General features: G+C 45.4%; 2 protein-coding genes and 1 long non-coding RNA gene across 3 annotated transcripts; 2 read left to right on the forward strand and 1 right to left on the reverse strand.

Moving 5' to 3' along the window:
- The first annotated feature begins 407 nt into the window (after positions 1 to 407).
- Positions 408 to 7,497, forward strand: LOC123990556 (protein disulfide-isomerase A6-like). The gene is made up of 12 exons (XM_046291156.1): positions 408 to 563; positions 1,075 to 1,216; positions 1,729 to 1,786; positions 2,254 to 2,380; positions 3,399 to 3,505; positions 3,809 to 4,048; positions 4,294 to 4,434; positions 4,888 to 4,972; positions 5,171 to 5,243; positions 5,460 to 5,618; positions 5,899 to 5,995; positions 6,406 to 7,497. The coding sequence occupies exons 1-12, from the start codon at positions 545 to 547 to the stop codon at positions 6,475 to 6,477; spliced, it is 1,320 nt and encodes a 439-aa protein (XP_046147112.1). The 5' UTR covers positions 408 to 544; the 3' UTR covers positions 6,478 to 7,497.
- A 405-nt stretch (positions 7,498 to 7,902) lies between these two features.
- LOC123990557 (hippocalcin-like protein 1) lies at positions 7,903 to 11,284 on the reverse strand. Its single transcript, XM_046291157.1, has 3 exons — positions 10,623 to 11,284; positions 9,150 to 9,255; positions 7,903 to 8,875 (listed from the first exon to the last, which is right to left on the reverse strand). Exons 1-3 carry the CDS (start codon positions 10,998 to 11,000, stop codon positions 8,778 to 8,780), a joined length of 582 nt encoding a protein of 193 aa, XP_046147113.1. The 5' UTR covers positions 11,001 to 11,284; the 3' UTR covers positions 7,903 to 8,777.
- Positions 11,285 to 12,518: 1,234 nt separating this feature from the next.
- LOC123990558 lies at positions 12,519 to 15,386 on the forward strand. Its single transcript, XR_006830672.1, has 3 exons — positions 12,519 to 12,743; positions 14,549 to 14,635; positions 15,299 to 15,386. It is a non-coding gene; the product is annotated as an uncharacterized LOC123990558 (long non-coding RNA).
- The last annotated feature ends 491 nt before the right edge of the window (positions 15,387 to 15,877 follow it).

Raw genomic sequence — 15,877 nt, forward strand, 5'->3', positions numbered from 1 at the left:
CCTGGAGAAGTGCGCTTGGAATGGGCAAGCAATGTATTTTGTGCCCTGCCTCTGACAAAGTGGGCACTGCTTATCAAAGGGCGGCATCAACGCTCACCTAAAAAGCCCATATGGCGCTGGTTGACAGAAATGGTCATTATTTTAGGGCAGAATTATGTAAGGTGTTATGTGTTGTGGTTGGAGGTGCGTCTCGGTCAGTTTATAGCTCAGAAAATTCCGCCCTCGTCAATCTTTCGCCATAGGCGGTCGCCTAATCCTGCCTAATGAGCGGTCCGGTCGTGACTGAAAAGCATCTTGGCTCTCCACCATGGCTTTAACTCTCCACATATCTTCCTGTGATTCTTTTACACGCCATCCTGTACTGGCTGGGAAAACTACACGTCGAGTTCTGATTGGACGTGGCGCGGCACAGCCGGCAGGGAGCCAATCAGCGTGGGCCACGGTAAAACATTTCGCCCTCTCTTTTTGTAGCGCTGGTCCTTTTCTGCAACAGAGCTGCTCTGGACAATTACATTGGACTGGTGCACAGAGATCCGCTGGAATCATGAGAGGGCTTTTACTTGGTAAGAAAGTCTAAACAGCTTGTTCAGATTTATTAGTATTATATTGGTTTGTAGTTAATGCCATTGTAAAAAAAGAACAAAGCTATTTAGCTAAGGTTCGGTCATGGTGGCCATAGGATGTATCCAAGATTGCTAGCTGTCAGACGTTAATGCTACTGAATCAGATTGTATTTTGATTCACTCTGGCAATATTAGTTAACTAGTGACAATGACACGATGGCTAAAAGACGACAAGCTGAATTAAAACCTGATGAAATGGGTTCTGGATTGTAGACTAGTTAACAATTTTAACCTTAGCTAGCTATCTAGAGTTTGGCTTGATGTGCCAACTTTTAATTTAAAAAATGTATTCTGCTGAACTGTAGCCTATTCCCTACATAATTGAAAGTTTGTATGTGTTAGCAATCATTTCAAGCTACCAACATGGTCTTGGACAGTGTTTGTTTGCATATGCAATATGACAATGTACATACACCTCACACTCAGCTCCTCCTCTTCCCTTCCCCACCAGGTGTTTTGGGTTGTTCCCTGGTCTTGATGGCCCAGGGATTCTACTCTGCTGCTGATGATGTCGTTGAACTCAACCCCTCCAACTTCAACCGGGAGGTTCTTCAGAGCGACAGCCTCTGGCTCATTGAGTTTTACGCTCCTTGGTGAGTGGTTGAATCTGATGGGGGGCCCAATGAGATGCTGAGAACTTAGCCACAAGGGTTAAATTGCCACCAAGCAGCTAGCGTTGTATGAAATCTCTTTATCCCAATAACCTGTCAAGGAGGGACACAATAGTTTCTAGACCTGGGGTGCATTCAGAAGGTTGTAGCGTTACAGAATGTTCGGATAGAGATGTATTTTGAAGAACAGAAAACATTGTCTGTTAAGAAGAATAGAGAATTGTCAACATTTCTACAGCGTTCTCATCACTGAATACACATTGATATAGAAGTTCAAATAGTAGCTAGTAAACAGATCGTCCCTTTGGCATAAACTTGAAGCAAATGCACGCATCCTGGCTGAAAAACATCTGTGGCAGGTCTATGCAAAACCAGGCATGCTCATTATCACTCGGAGTGATCGTATTTGTGTAGACTCCACTCTGCTAATGCAGATTGATATAAGGCTGTGTGTAGTCTGGTGCCTGGAACAGGAAGACTGTTTGTCTCCACAGGTGTGGACACTGTCAGAGCCTGACTGCTGACTGGAAGAAGACAGCCACAGCCTTGAAGGTAACCTCTACCTCTGTTATTAGTGTCACCTATATTACACCAATATTATTTCAACTTAAGATGTTGTAATTCAACTTGAAGTTGTTTTATTAACGTGTTACGTCACTAGCTACATAAAGTGCGCGTTACTACAGTTCGCTCCACATGTCACTAGCTACATAAAGTGCGCGTTACTACAGGCACGTTACTACAGTTCGCTCCACATGCAACCATCACATCTGTGCAGGACCATTTGATAACTATAAGCAGTTGATCACTATACCACATTCACAATAAGCAGCTGCATCTTTTACTGCTACTGCTTGTCCATGTCATGTCCTGGGTGTATATCTTTCTGGTACAAAACAAATAGAGATCACCAGCGCACTATGAGCTATACTAATGAGGGATGCAATGACTATTTCTGGCAACAGTAATGATGATGGTGGTGACATTGACTGTAACCTCTCGCTGTCCCCCCCCCCCAGGGCATCGTTAAGGTCGGTGCGGTGGACGCCGACCAGCACAAGTCCCTGGGCGGTCAGTACGGTGTCAGAGGCTTCCCTTCCATCAAGATCTTTGGGGCCAATAAGAACAAGCCTGATGATTACCAAGGTACGTCTAGTAGCTGGGCCTTTCCCTAACTTTAAAGGTAGACTCAGATATGACATCATAAAGCAAACGGCATCATCCTCAGGCTCAATTCCTACCACATGTAGAGCCGCTAAATGGCATATACAGTATTATGATGTCATATTGACGTTACCTTTAACATGGACCAGGGTTGTGTTCATTAGGGCACGCAATGGGAAACATTTTTAAATGCTTTTCAATTGAAAAGGACAATCTGCGTTTCTTATTGGATCAGGTAGTCCCTCCCTGTTTCAGTCCATTTTCTTCTCTTTGGTGCCTAATAAACACAACCCTGTGTTGTATTCATTAGTGCACACCCATAGCAAAACATTTTTGCAACGGAAAACAAAAACAAGTGTTTCTAATTTGACACATTCCGGTTATCCCTTTCTATTTTTTTTGGTTAGTTTTCTTCCGTTTGGTGTTTAGTGAATACAACCCATGTGACATTCTGGCAATATTTTGTATTTATTGAACCTTTATCTAACTAGGAAAATAAATTCAGAACATATTCTTATTTACAATGATGGCCTACCAAGAGGCAAAAGGCTTCCTGCGGGGACAGGGATAAAAAAAAGAAAGATGTAGGACAAATCAACCATCACGACAAGAGACATCACAACACAGATCTAAGACAGCAACACAGCATGGCAGCAACACAGCATGGCAGCAACACAGCATGGCAGCAACACAGCATGGCAGCAACACAGCATGGCAGCAACACAGCATGGCAGCAACACAGCATGGCAGCAACACAGCATGGCAGCAACACAGCATGGCAGCAACACAGCATGGCAGCAACACATGACAACATAGCATAGTAGCAACACATGACAACATAGCATAGTAGCAACACATGACAACATAGCATAGTAGCAACCCAACATGGCAGGAGCACAAACATTTAGGCACAGACAACAGCACAAAGGATAAAAAGGTCAAGACATCAATGTGTTCAGATTGCTGGACTCTAATGGTGTTAATAATCTCCCTCCCTCAGGTGGGCGTAGTAGCCAGGCCATAGTGGACGGAGCCCTGAATACTCTCCGTACTCTAGTGAAGGACCGGCTGAGTGGCAGGTCAGGTGGTTCTGACAACAGCAGACAGGTAACTACTACTGACGCCTCGGCTGGGTCATGTTCAGAACGGACAAAACGTTTAAAGTGAAATATGGAGGTACTGGCTGTCCAACAAGAACACTAGTTCTTTTCCGTCACAAAATGTTTTGCTACATTGTACCCTAGTGAACATGAGTCCGGTGTCCTACAACAAAAATTTAGCCAGATTTAGCAACATGTTGAAATAATTGAATATGATTACAGGGTTTTCAGAATCATGTCAAGTCTTCTTGTTTAAACATTTTGCACAGAGTGTAAGCGGTACGTCTAAGTAAACATACTCTTTCTCCAGAGTGGTGGTGGAAGTAAGAAGAATGTTGTGGAGCTGACGGATGACAACTTTGACCGGCTGGTTCTGGACAGTGGTGAAGTGTGGTTGGTGGAGTTCTTTGCCCCCTGGTGTGGCCACTGCAAGAGCCTGGAGCCTGAGTGGGCGGCTGCAGCCTCTGCCGTCAAGGAGCAGACCAAGGACAAGGTCCACCTGGGAGCCGTGGACGCCACTGTGCACCAGGGTCTGGCCAGCCGTTACGGGGTGAGCAGGAAAACCCACTAGTGAGATACTATCAGTGTAGCATCACCACTGATGTCTGTCTGCGTACAACAGCAGAAAGTTCAGATTGTTCTACATTTATATATTTCTAACACTGATTTATATAGAAATACAGGAATCGTGTCTGCTCTATTCAGGACATTTATACCAGAAATGTCCAACAACATTTGCCTACCGAGTGTGGCTGAGGACTGAGGTTTTTCCCGTTTCTCTTTCCGTATCTGCAGGTCCGTGGATTCCCCACAATTAAGATCTTCAAGAAGGGGGAGGAGCCTGAGGACTACCAGGGGGGGAGGACCCGAGGTGACATCATTGCCCGCGCTCTGGACCTGTTCTCTGACAACGCCGCTCCTCCTGAACTGCTCGAGGTAGGTGTGCTGGTGTCTGTCTGGGGGTGCTGGTGTCTGTCTGGGGGTGCTGGTGTCTGTCTGGGGGTGCTGGTGTCTGTCTGGGGGTGCTGGTGTCTGTCTGGGGGTGCTGGTGTCTGTCTGGGGGTGTCTGGTGTCTGTCTGGGTGTGTCTGTCTGGGGGGGGTGTCTGGGTGTCTGTCTGGGGGGTGTGTGTCTGTCTGGGGGGTGTCTGGGTGTCTGTCTGGGGGGTGGTGTCTGTCTGGGGGGTGGTGTCTGTGTGTTTGAGAGCATTAAAACAATAAGATTAACCTAAAAGGTTCCAATATATTGTTTTTATGCCCTCCATCGAAGTTAACCATAATAAAAATATATATTTTAACTAGAAGATAATCTTCCTCTTGAAGTTTAAGTTTCTCTTAAGTGTTTCTCTCTTCGATTCTTAATTGTGTGTGTGTGTGTGTGACTCTCTCAGATCCTTAACGCAGATGTCCTGAAGAAGACCTGTGATGACTACCAGCTCTGTGTCATCGCTGTGCTGCCCCACATCCTGGACACAGGTTAGATGGAACTACTCTATGCCAGTTTGGACCAGTTCTGACCAGTTTATTATGCTAACTTCTATTATATCAATTTATGCTTATATTCTCAGGCTATTTGATATGGCAGTTAGTCATTGTACCTCATGACGGTACATTGGTCATTTTGGATCTGTACAAGACTGACCTGTCTATTTCCTTCCTCTTGCCTTGTTACAGGTGCAGCAGGCAGGAACAGCTACCTGGAGGTGATGATGAAGATGGCAGAGAAGTACAAGAAGAAGATGTGGGGGTCAGTATATAGAAAGAAGCTGTGTTTGAGCGTATCACTGACTCAGCAGAATGACTGATTTTTACAAATGATTGTATCCTAAAGAAGTACTCAATCTGATTTATTCAGTGCATTTGATTTCAAACTGTCTGACTGAATGAATTTGATCTCAGACTGTGGATGGATCAATTCAACCCAATATAATTTATTTAGTGTAATTTGATTATCTCTCTCTAGCTGGCTGTGGACTGAGGCTGGTGCTCAGATGGAGCTGGAGGCGGCGCTGGGCATCGGAGGGTTCGGCTACCCCGCCATGACGGCCATCAACGCCCGCAAGATGAAGTTCGCCCTGCTCAAGGGCTCTTTCAGCGAGACCGGCATTCACGAGTTCCTCAGGTAGGGGGGGCGCGCTGTCTGCTCATTTTGTGCTTTACACAGTATGGAGTAGCTCATGGATGCGTCCCTATTGCACCCTATTCCCCCTGGTCAAAAGTAGTGCATTATAAAGGCAATAGGGTGCCATTTGGGACCTACCCATGCCCAACTCTCTTCCTGGCGAGATACTGGATCTGAATGCTTCTGCTCCAAGATGATTTTAAAGTCCTTGTGAACAGCCAATCAGTATACAGTATTTCCACAGTAGCATTCTGAGGTGTATCTTCTCTGTCTCTCCTAGGGATCTGTCTGTAGGCCGTGGCTCCACTGCTACCGTTGGAGGCGGGGCTTTGCCTAAGATCAACTCAGTTGATGCCTGGGACGGCAAAGATGGAGAGGTGAGTGAGAAAGGTCAAAGGTCATGGGGTGGATGCGGATGTATTCCGACCATAATACAGTTTTGGCTGAACGAGGTGACTTGAGCTTCTTTTGAAATGAAAAGAATGGCTTTGGACAAGTCTTGCCTGGGGCCTGTTCAGGAGGATGTAACGTTATAGAACATTACCAAACGTCCAGATAGAAATGTACAGTGTAGAACATATGTCAGGGAGGACAGACTCATTGAACACATCACAGGGCAGTATTGACTAGAAACCAAACGGACTGAAATTGCATCATCTGATATTGTTTTCTTTCAAAAACTTTTTTCTGTTGCAAAATGTTTTGCTGTAGTTTGCAACTGTTTACACTAATGAATATGACCCATATTTTGTATTGTCTGGCCAGTTCTTACATCTTTTATCCCCAGCTTCCTGTGGAGGATGACTACGACCTGAGTGATGTGGACTTGGACGACGACATTGGGAAGGAAGAGTTGTGAGAGCCCAGCTTTCCGGGCGGGCCGATCCAGACGAATACGGTTGGGCGCCATCTTGTCTGTCTGGTCTAACTTGACCCGTCTCTCCTCTCCCATGGAACAATGTGTAGATTGGGTCGCCTGGTTACTGAAGTACTCACGAAGAGGAAAGAAATGAAGAGCATAACCCTGTTTGAATAATTCAGAAAAGTATCCTTCCTTTGTTACCTTGATAGAGCACAGATCTATAAGTGATAGGAGAGGTGAAAGCAAAGTTGCCAGCCAATTTGACCAATCCAATCAATTCAGATCTGTGATTATTTAAAGGAAGGTAGAAGGTAAGGAAATAAGTGTACATTTCTGAAGTATTTTAACAGGGCCAGAGAGACATGCAGCTTCTCACATCATCTCCGTCAAGTGGGGAGAGGCGTGGCCTGCAGGAGATTCACCCGTAGAGAATGATAGAGATATTATCTTTTTATATAAGTCCCATTATGGCGTCTGAGTGCACAGGCAGCGCCATTGAGGCAAACTCCATTTTGAAGTAGTCCATTTTCTTCTAGAAGTTGGCAAGCAAACTGAAAAGGTGCACTGTAACCTAGTGTTATGTTTGAACCAGTTTAAAGCCAAAGTTGGCGATTACTGGCAACTGCAGTTATGGAACGTTTGCTCAAGAGTGTGTCATTCATTGGCTGATCCCTCCTGATGACCAGGATGGAATCATGTGATCCTTCCTTATCCCATAGGAGTCCCCACCCAGTTGACTACTTTAAAATGGTGGAAGCCCTCAATGTCCATGCCAAAACAGGTTATATCCATCTAGAATCCTCTAAATCTATGACTTCGCCTTACAGACCTACTGAACATTATATTTTCTGATTTAGTCTTTTTTTTTTTTCTCGGTGAGAACCAGTGATTTTACATTGTCTGTGCAGGACAAAGGGGAATGTGGGACTTCTTGTGTAGATTTTTCTTACACAACTATTTTGATCGTGTGAAAACAAAATTACTTTTTTGTTAAAAAATAAAGAGAATAAAAAGTTACTGTTTCATTATTCATGTAAATTGCTGAGAATGACAAGCAGAGCTCAGGCACAGCTATAACCTATAACCCTTTCACTAGACTGCAAGCTTGTATCTGTATTTTGGGGTCACCCGCAATTGGAACCAACCCACTGTACTCATGACATCCCAGATACACAAAGTGTAAAAGCAGCATATTAGTGAAGCAAGACTTGCGTTGCAGAGCTTTTTATTGTTACCATAAAGAAGTCTAAAGTAAACAACAAAGTTGCATTTGTTTTTTTTATTTCTGATGTGCTTCTGGAGCAGCAGGCTAAAAACAACACGTTTTCGGGGTCAGGGTCCCCAGTGTGCTTATTGGGACCTGGGATAATCCACTCTGTTGGCAAGCCCTGTGGAGCTAAACAAACCAGTGACTGCAAAACATTACAAGATACTGGTTTTAATACAACATCACTGGAACTTTCTGTACAGCTGGGTATTAAAACATTCATTTTCAAAATTCCTGTGCTGCAGAAACGGTATATAGTGAAAGACATTTTTGAATGTGCCTAACTAATATTACATTTAGAGCAAAGGTCACAATGAGATGACCCATGGTTTTTACATGTTAGTAATTTAGCAGATAATTAGGGATAAGTGTCTTGCTCAAGGGCACATCGACAGATTTAGTTTTTTACCTAGTCAGCTCGGTGATTCAAACCAGCAACCCTTCAGTTACTGTCCCAACGCTCTTAATTGTTAGGCTACCTGCCGCTCCAGGTTGACGTACAAAATATTGGTTTTGGTTGATTTCTTCTTACTGTGACACATCAGGGGAAAAAGTCATAATACTTAGTGTAATAATACATTCAGTACAAATATTTAGATATGGCACTTCACCTTGACTAAAGTACGGCAAGCAAAAATAAAACGTTAAGTAAAACATTTGCAAGGAAATGTCATAAGTCTATTCAGTGGTACTGTGGGTGTAAAATTTGTTTCATGATGGAAAACATATCGCTGTAGAATGCATGAAACCGCTGCATTGGGATATTGGAAACTGCTATCCTGGTCCCAGATCTGTTCTGTCTAGCCAACTCCATGCAATAGAGAGAACAAACAGATCTGGGATCAGGCTAGGGAACTACTGATGATAAACAACAAGACATGGAATGAGAGAATATAAAATGGCTGCCTGATATGGGTGTTGTAATAACAACTGTGCCTCTTCCACCTCTTTCTCATATGTGTGTGTGTGTGTTGGATGGGGGATGATACAGTGATCTCCACTTTGTCTTCAGAACTATGTGTGTGTGTCTTCAGAACTGGCGAGAGGTCCCCTGGTCAGATTGCAGGAGCCGGACGATGGAAGGGTCACTCTTGGCACCTTTGATGAACTCCTCCAGAGAGAGTTTGCCTATAGTCCAGAAGAGAACCCAGGTTAGCAACACACACTACACTATAAACACCAAAAATCACATTATTTGCACAGCAGGGGGAGAAAAAACCTCGAACGAGGTCACCAGAAATCCATACTGTTTCAATAGACAGACATAGCACATAAGAGCTCAAGTGAAATACCCATTCAAGACATACTGTAGGCTCGGGTTTTGTGGACTCAAGTTTGCACTGTAAATGATTGTCACAAACAAGTCAAAGAACGAGATGTTTAAAAGCAAAGAAAAACTCACCGTCTTTGTCTACGTCCATCTGTCTGAAGATTTTATCTGTCCGTTTCTCTGGCGTCGACTCATCTTCTGGCATCTTCATCACTGAGGACACCATCTTGTAGATCGCCTGCGGAAGGAAGAAGACTGTATCTTGGGCAAAACAGTTTCATTAAGCTCATAAGGTATTAAAGAGTTACATTCTTCAAGAATCAATGTGTATACAGTTTGACCATTAAACAACAGGGTAAATCGCAAAAAAAAATTCCATGTTCTCTGTCAGAATGGAACTATTCTGCAGTCAGGTTACCACCTGGAAAAATCCTCACGGGGTCTCTGGCTTTATAAAAAATATCAATGAGACAGGAGCATATGGTCTGAGGACACTTTAACAAGGGAATTTGTTTATTCAGGTTTGTTTGTATCAGCACCACACACAATCGCCTGAGCCAACACTGATACGGGACATGCTGCTCAGGCCACGACGGTGGGGAGAGCAAATATCACCATGTTGATAAAGGATAATAAAAGGAGAACAAGTAGCAGCCAATGGTCATGACTTGTGGTGAAATATGTTTATGATATCACGGATGTGAGTAATAAAGAACATATCACTCAGATATATACAGTAAAAGAAAAGTCGTAAATAGGAGAGAGAGAGATGCCGTCGAATGTCTTCCGAATCCACAGTGAAAAGTATGGCAATTTAAAGGTAGACTCAGCGAGATGACGTTGCAACGAGCAGCACCGCAGATATTGAGATGAGCGCGATGCAAGACTTTGCTCTCACATGGTCACACAGAGTATCTGCACGGGTGCGCTTCACGCTACAGTGTGGTAGCTTTGGAGGAGAAAGAAACGCACACCTGTTTAGGCGATGTGCTGGCTAGCAGAGTAGAACACTTGAGAAAGAAAAGAAGCTCAGATCCAGACAGCTTGTCTATCAAAACCTTGGTTATTCAATTATTGCATCTGAGCTCCTAGAGTGAGGCTTCCCTTTTCTTTTTCAAGCTATGGGATCAAAACATCAAAGAAGTTTAGCCTTGTGATTAGTTGTTGCGGACATTGACCGGATATTGTCCTGACTTTGTGCATACATTTACATTTAAGTCATTTAGCAGACGCTCTTATCCAGAGCGACTTACAAATTGCAACGACATATCCACATGTCTACCATTTAATATGGCCATCTATCAGTCATTGTTATCCAAAGCAACGGACAGAACTATCAACATTGACAATGACGCATATTCAGAATATGTGGTACATGCAGGAATCACACCCACAACCCTGGTACTGACAGCACCATGTACTGTTAGAATAAAAGCTGCTTCCTAGAACTAAACATAGTTCTTTGGCTATTCCTGTTGGGACTGCTATTCCTGTTGGGACTGCTATTCCTGTTGGGACACTCAATGGAAAACCCTCAGAGGTTTATTGAAAAAGGTTCACTGAGCCATCAGAACCACCTCACCTCATTGGTAGACTACATCTCACCTGTACAATCTCCAGCATCTCAGCCCGGCTGATGTAACCGTTCCCGTCCAGGTCATACATACTGAAGGCCCAGCGCAGCTTCTGCTCCAGACCGCCGCGCGACGTAACGCTCAGCGCAATGATGAACTCCCGGAAGTCAATGGTGGCGTCGCCGTTGGTGTCGAATGTCCGGAAGACGTGCTCGGCGAACTTGGAAGCGTCGCCATACGGGAAGAAGTTGGCGTAGATCTTCTTGAACTCTTCGACGGTCAGGTGGCCCGTGGGGCAGTCTTTGAGGAAGCCTCTGTACCATTCCTGAAGCTCGTGGTCAGAAAACTCTGTGTTCTCGCGTAGGTCGTTCAGCACTTCAGGACGCAGTTTGCTGTTCTGTTTCCCCATGACTAGCTCTCTGCAACAAAGCTTAGAACCTCAAGGGTCTTTCCTAGTTAAATTACGGTGAAGGTCTACTGGGCTGCTAGTCTTGGGACCTAATCTCCACCACGCAGGACTGCAGGTCCCCCTTCTGCTCTCCTCAAGATGTCTGTCTGCTGTCTGGCTGGTTGCAGGTCCCCTTCCGCTCTCCTCAAGATGTCTGTCTGCTGTCTGGCTGGTTGCAGGTCCCCTTCCACTGTCCTCAAGATGTCTGTCTGCTGTTGGCTGGCTGCAGGTCCCCTTCCACTGTCCTCAAGATGTCTGTCTGCTGTCCGGCTGGTTGCAGGTCCCCTTCCACTGTCCTCAAGATGTCTGTCTGCTGTTTGGCTGGTTGATGTGTCCTCAAGATGTCTGTCTGCTGTCTGGCTGGTTGCAGGTCCCCTTCCGCTCTCCTCAAGATGTCTGTCTGCTGTCTGGCTGCAGGTCCCCTTCCACTCTCCTCAAGATGTCTGTCTGCTGTCTGGCTGGTTGCAGGTCCCCTTCCACTCTCCTCAAGATGTCTGTCTGCTGTCTGGCTGGTTGCAGGTCCCCTTCCACTGTCCTCAAGATGTCTGTCTGCTGTCTGGCTGGTTGCAGGTCCCCTTCCACTGTCCTCAAGATGTCTGTCTGCTGTCTGGCTGGTTGCAGGTCCCCTTCCACTGTCCTCAAGATGTCTGTCTGCTGTCTGGCTGGCTGCAGGTCCCCTTCCGCTCTCCTCAAGATGTCTGTCTGCTGTCTGGCTGCAGGTCCCCTTCCGCTCTCCTCAAGATGTCTGTCTGCTGTCTGGCTGCAGGTCCCCTTCCGCTCTCCTCAAGATGTCTGTCTGCTGTCTGGCTGCAGGTCCCCTTCCGCTCTCCTCAAGATGTCTGTCTGCTGTCTGGCTGCAGGTCCCCTTCCGCTCTCCTCAAGATGTCTGTCTGCTGTCTAGCTCCCCTTCCACTCTCCTCAAGATGTCTGTCTGCTGTCTGGCTGCAGGTCCCCTTCTGCTCTCCTCAAGATGTCTGTCTGCTGGCTGGCTGCTCGATCAATGTCCTCTTCCTCTGTTCCTACGGGAAATGGAACACTCTCATTAGGAACATCAAGTGAAACCAGTGATGGTGCGGTTTTGATTAAACCAATTTGTCTGGATGGTGTGTAATAACTTGAGATTGAAGAACCTCCTCAAACAGCCCAATGTTGATTCACTGAATGATGGTTATTATAAACTGGGTGGTTCGAGCCCTGAATGCTTATTGGATGACAGCCGTGGTATATCAGACCGTATACCACGGGTATAACAAAACATTTATTTTTACTACTCTAATTACGTTGGTATCCAGTTTATAATAGCAATAAGGCACCTCGGGGGTTTGTGATATATGGCCAATATACCAACCCTTAGAACAACCCTTAGCCATGGTATATATACCACACCCACTTGTGCGTTATTGCTTAATTATAACGTTTGACCGAAGAGGCTTTGAACAGCCTATGAGCAGTGGCAGAGTGATACTGATAAGATGACAACTGAGATGCTCCGAGTGCCACTCGGGAGGGCGAGACCTGGTCTCCGAGGCAACCATTTGAATGCCCTCACGCGGTGAGAATTTATCGACCGTTTGCCATGCGATGGAAGGAGAGTGGCTGGGAGCATTCTAGGATTCAATACGTCAGTCTTATCTCTCAAAAAGGTCAGCACGGCACAAGAAGCTGTTGTTACCTCAGAAGCCAGCCAACCATTACATAATCCAGGTAACTAGGTTAGGCCATGTGGGAGGCAGTTACCCACACAGGCAGGGGTCTTCAGTTGTATGTGTGTGTGTATGTATGTGCAAGGGAGAGTGAGGGAGAGAAAGAAAGTGTGTGAAAAGGAGGGGAATAACAGGGTATCTGGCATCACAGCATATTGGTTGTTTTTTTAACACAGATTTACAAGAGAACGCATCTAATTAGCCTACTGGGAAAATTGAAAGAAATTTGCCACTGCAGGGGGCTTCTTTGGCCTTTTTGAGGGCATCATTGTAAAAGTGTGTGTGTGCACGCGTATGTGGTGTGCATGTATCCTTGTGTGTGAGAGAGAGAGAATTTGCAATAGAAAAAGTAATATGTATCAAAGGAAAACCCTAATTTCTAGGTAGGCTATACCATGGGAGCCGCGGTGACTGCACACACATGGCACACATTTAATGACACATTATATAACACTTCCTCTCCCTGCACTTTACCAACAAAGCTTTTATTGGCCAGAGAGAGGAAAGGTCATATGATCCTGTTCTCTCATTACCTCTCTTTCTCTGTTTACCTCTCTTTCTCTCTGTCCTCTGAGGTTATTGGCACAGGACAGATTATACCAGAGACAGTAGCAGAGGACAGAAACTAATTGGGCTTGTGACTGTGCTCTAACAAGCTTCTCGAATGGTCTCTTGTCTCGAGAGTCCTTAATGTACACAGTCCTTAATGTAATTTCCTGCAGTTTTCTCGATCTGAGTCGCAATGTAAACGGAGTGGATTGGGAGTAGCCTGAACTCTCCCTGTCACACCACCACTAGCCCTAGCTTGGTTTACAGCTGTGCAAAGCTGGGAATGAAACATCACAGACACAGACACACACACCCATCCAGAGCCCGACCGCACCCTCTGGCCCCAGAGTTTAACATCCCCGGGAAGCAACAGGCAGCGCCTCCCCTGGACAGGGTCACATGGTCACGTGGACGGTTTTCCACGCCAGCTCACTGTGCTTGGCAGGGCTAGGTCAGACATAAACACAGGCGTTGCTATTTATTCCCTACTTGCATACAAACCCACAAGACATCCGAAAAGATTCCATTCCAGATAGAAATGGCTGTTATTTTTTAAACTTCTAATTTTAAAGTAAAAAAAAACGCTTAGTAGCCTACACTCCAATAGATGCCCATGAAATATCCACTTTATCAAACTGGTGTATGATAATGCATTATATAGCACAACACTATAGCAACAATGTCATGTAGTCATTTTTAAAGATTTTGCTGGATAGCAATGCAGGTTTACACACAGTGAAGGATGGGCATATGTTTGTTAAAAGCAATGTCTTCCTTTGCGGATGTCTTACTGAAAAGGAGCAGCATAGGGGAGAACTGTAAGCCATGCGGATCTCCTCTCAAGCCTCGAACAATAAGTTCTACACAATGGTAGTCATGCACATACCGGGTCAGTGGCAGATATCTACCCAGTCTGGTGCTTGGCAGGTTACACAGCATTACATTTGACAGGTGTTTTCACAGCTAGAACCTTAGCCTAATACTGCCAATTGAAATGATGTATTCAGTGCCATGAACAGAAGTTGGGATGGCAATCTAGCCCCGTTTTCGTGTGTATAGAAAGTATTTGGCTGTGACTTCAAACAAACTGCAACGTTCACTTAACAGATTATTAATGTTTGAGCCAACATTCACAGCTTTTACCACAAAAAAAAAATGTATGAAGTGTGGTACCACGTCAGCATGTTGCAGTTTGTCTTTATCTGTCTTTATGGCATGAAGGTGGCAGTATAATGAATTTTCCCTTCCTCCTTGTAGACTTTATCATGGAGGAGATGGTAGAAAATGTTACTGACTGGTGCTATTTGGATTGCTGTCATACCTTGTCCATAGACTGCTTACAGGGTAAGCAAACCAATATGTCATTTGGGTGAACTATCCCTTTGCTATTTTTCCCCATTGCGTTCCAACAGGTATTCAAGCAGGTGGCGTCACTCCTATGTGAAGTGCAGACGGTTCATTGTGCTCTCTGTTGTAAGATGATGCTTTTTTTTACCAACCAGAAGAAATGGTTTAGTTTGTCTTTTTATATGCCGATAGAACCACACTTTTGATTTGTTTGTGGGAAAAGAACAGGCCTCACTAAGTTCACATATGAACTCCAGTGACATCCATTAGGCCTGAGATTGTGAAACTGGTTGTCCCCTATTAAACCTAGATTCCTTCCACAGCACGTTCACACCATGAGCAGAGCCCCGTGAGATTATTATTTCACATTCAATGCTTGCGTCCCAAAAGGCACCCTATTCCTTATTTAGGTCTAGTGCACAGCCCTATGGAACCTGGTCAAAAGTAACGCACTACATTGGAATAGGGTGCCATTTTGGACACAACCAATGTCTGCCTTTCCTCTCAGTAACACGGCAACAGTCTTTCTCTTGTTGCTCTGGCTCTACCACTTACTGTAGTCTGTAGAAGCCCCCCCTCCATCCCGATCAACCCTTTACCCAATAACCATGGCTGTCGTTGTTACACCTTTTCCACTGGCTAATGAAAATATTTGCACAGCTTCCAGATTCCACACAGCATGCATTTCCACGACTGGGGAGTCCTGTCCCACCTCTGACCCACGGAAGTTCCACTCTCTTCCATTTCTAACGGTATGTAGCAAATAATCAGGTCCAGTAAATCACACATGACTCTAGAAACCCTAACCCCAGTGTTGGTGACCGTTGCCTTGGAGCTCGTTACCTTACACATGGCCTACAGGCAGGCTTAGTTACATCATCACATGCCGGGGGAGACCCCATCCCCTACAGGCAGGCTTAGTGACATCATCACATGCCGGGGGAGACCCCATCCCCTACAGGCAGGCTTAGTGACATCATCACATGCCGGGGGAGACCCCATCCCCTACAGGCAGGCTTAGTGACATCATCACATGCCGGGGGAGACCCCATCCCCTACAGGCAGGCTTAGTTACATCATCACATGCCGGGGGAGACCCCATCCCCTACAGGCAGGCTTAGTGACATCATCACATGCAGGGGGAGACCCCATCCCCTACAGGCAGGCTTAGTGACATCATCACATGCCGGGGGAGACCCCATCCCCTACAGGCAGGCTTAGTGACATCATCACATGCCG

Source organism: Oncorhynchus gorbuscha, linkage group LG12 (genome assembly GCF_021184085.1).
Source record: "Oncorhynchus gorbuscha isolate QuinsamMale2020 ecotype Even-year linkage group LG12, OgorEven_v1.0, whole genome shotgun sequence".
Lineage (NCBI taxonomy): Eukaryota > Metazoa > Chordata > Actinopteri > Salmoniformes > Salmonidae > Oncorhynchus > Oncorhynchus gorbuscha.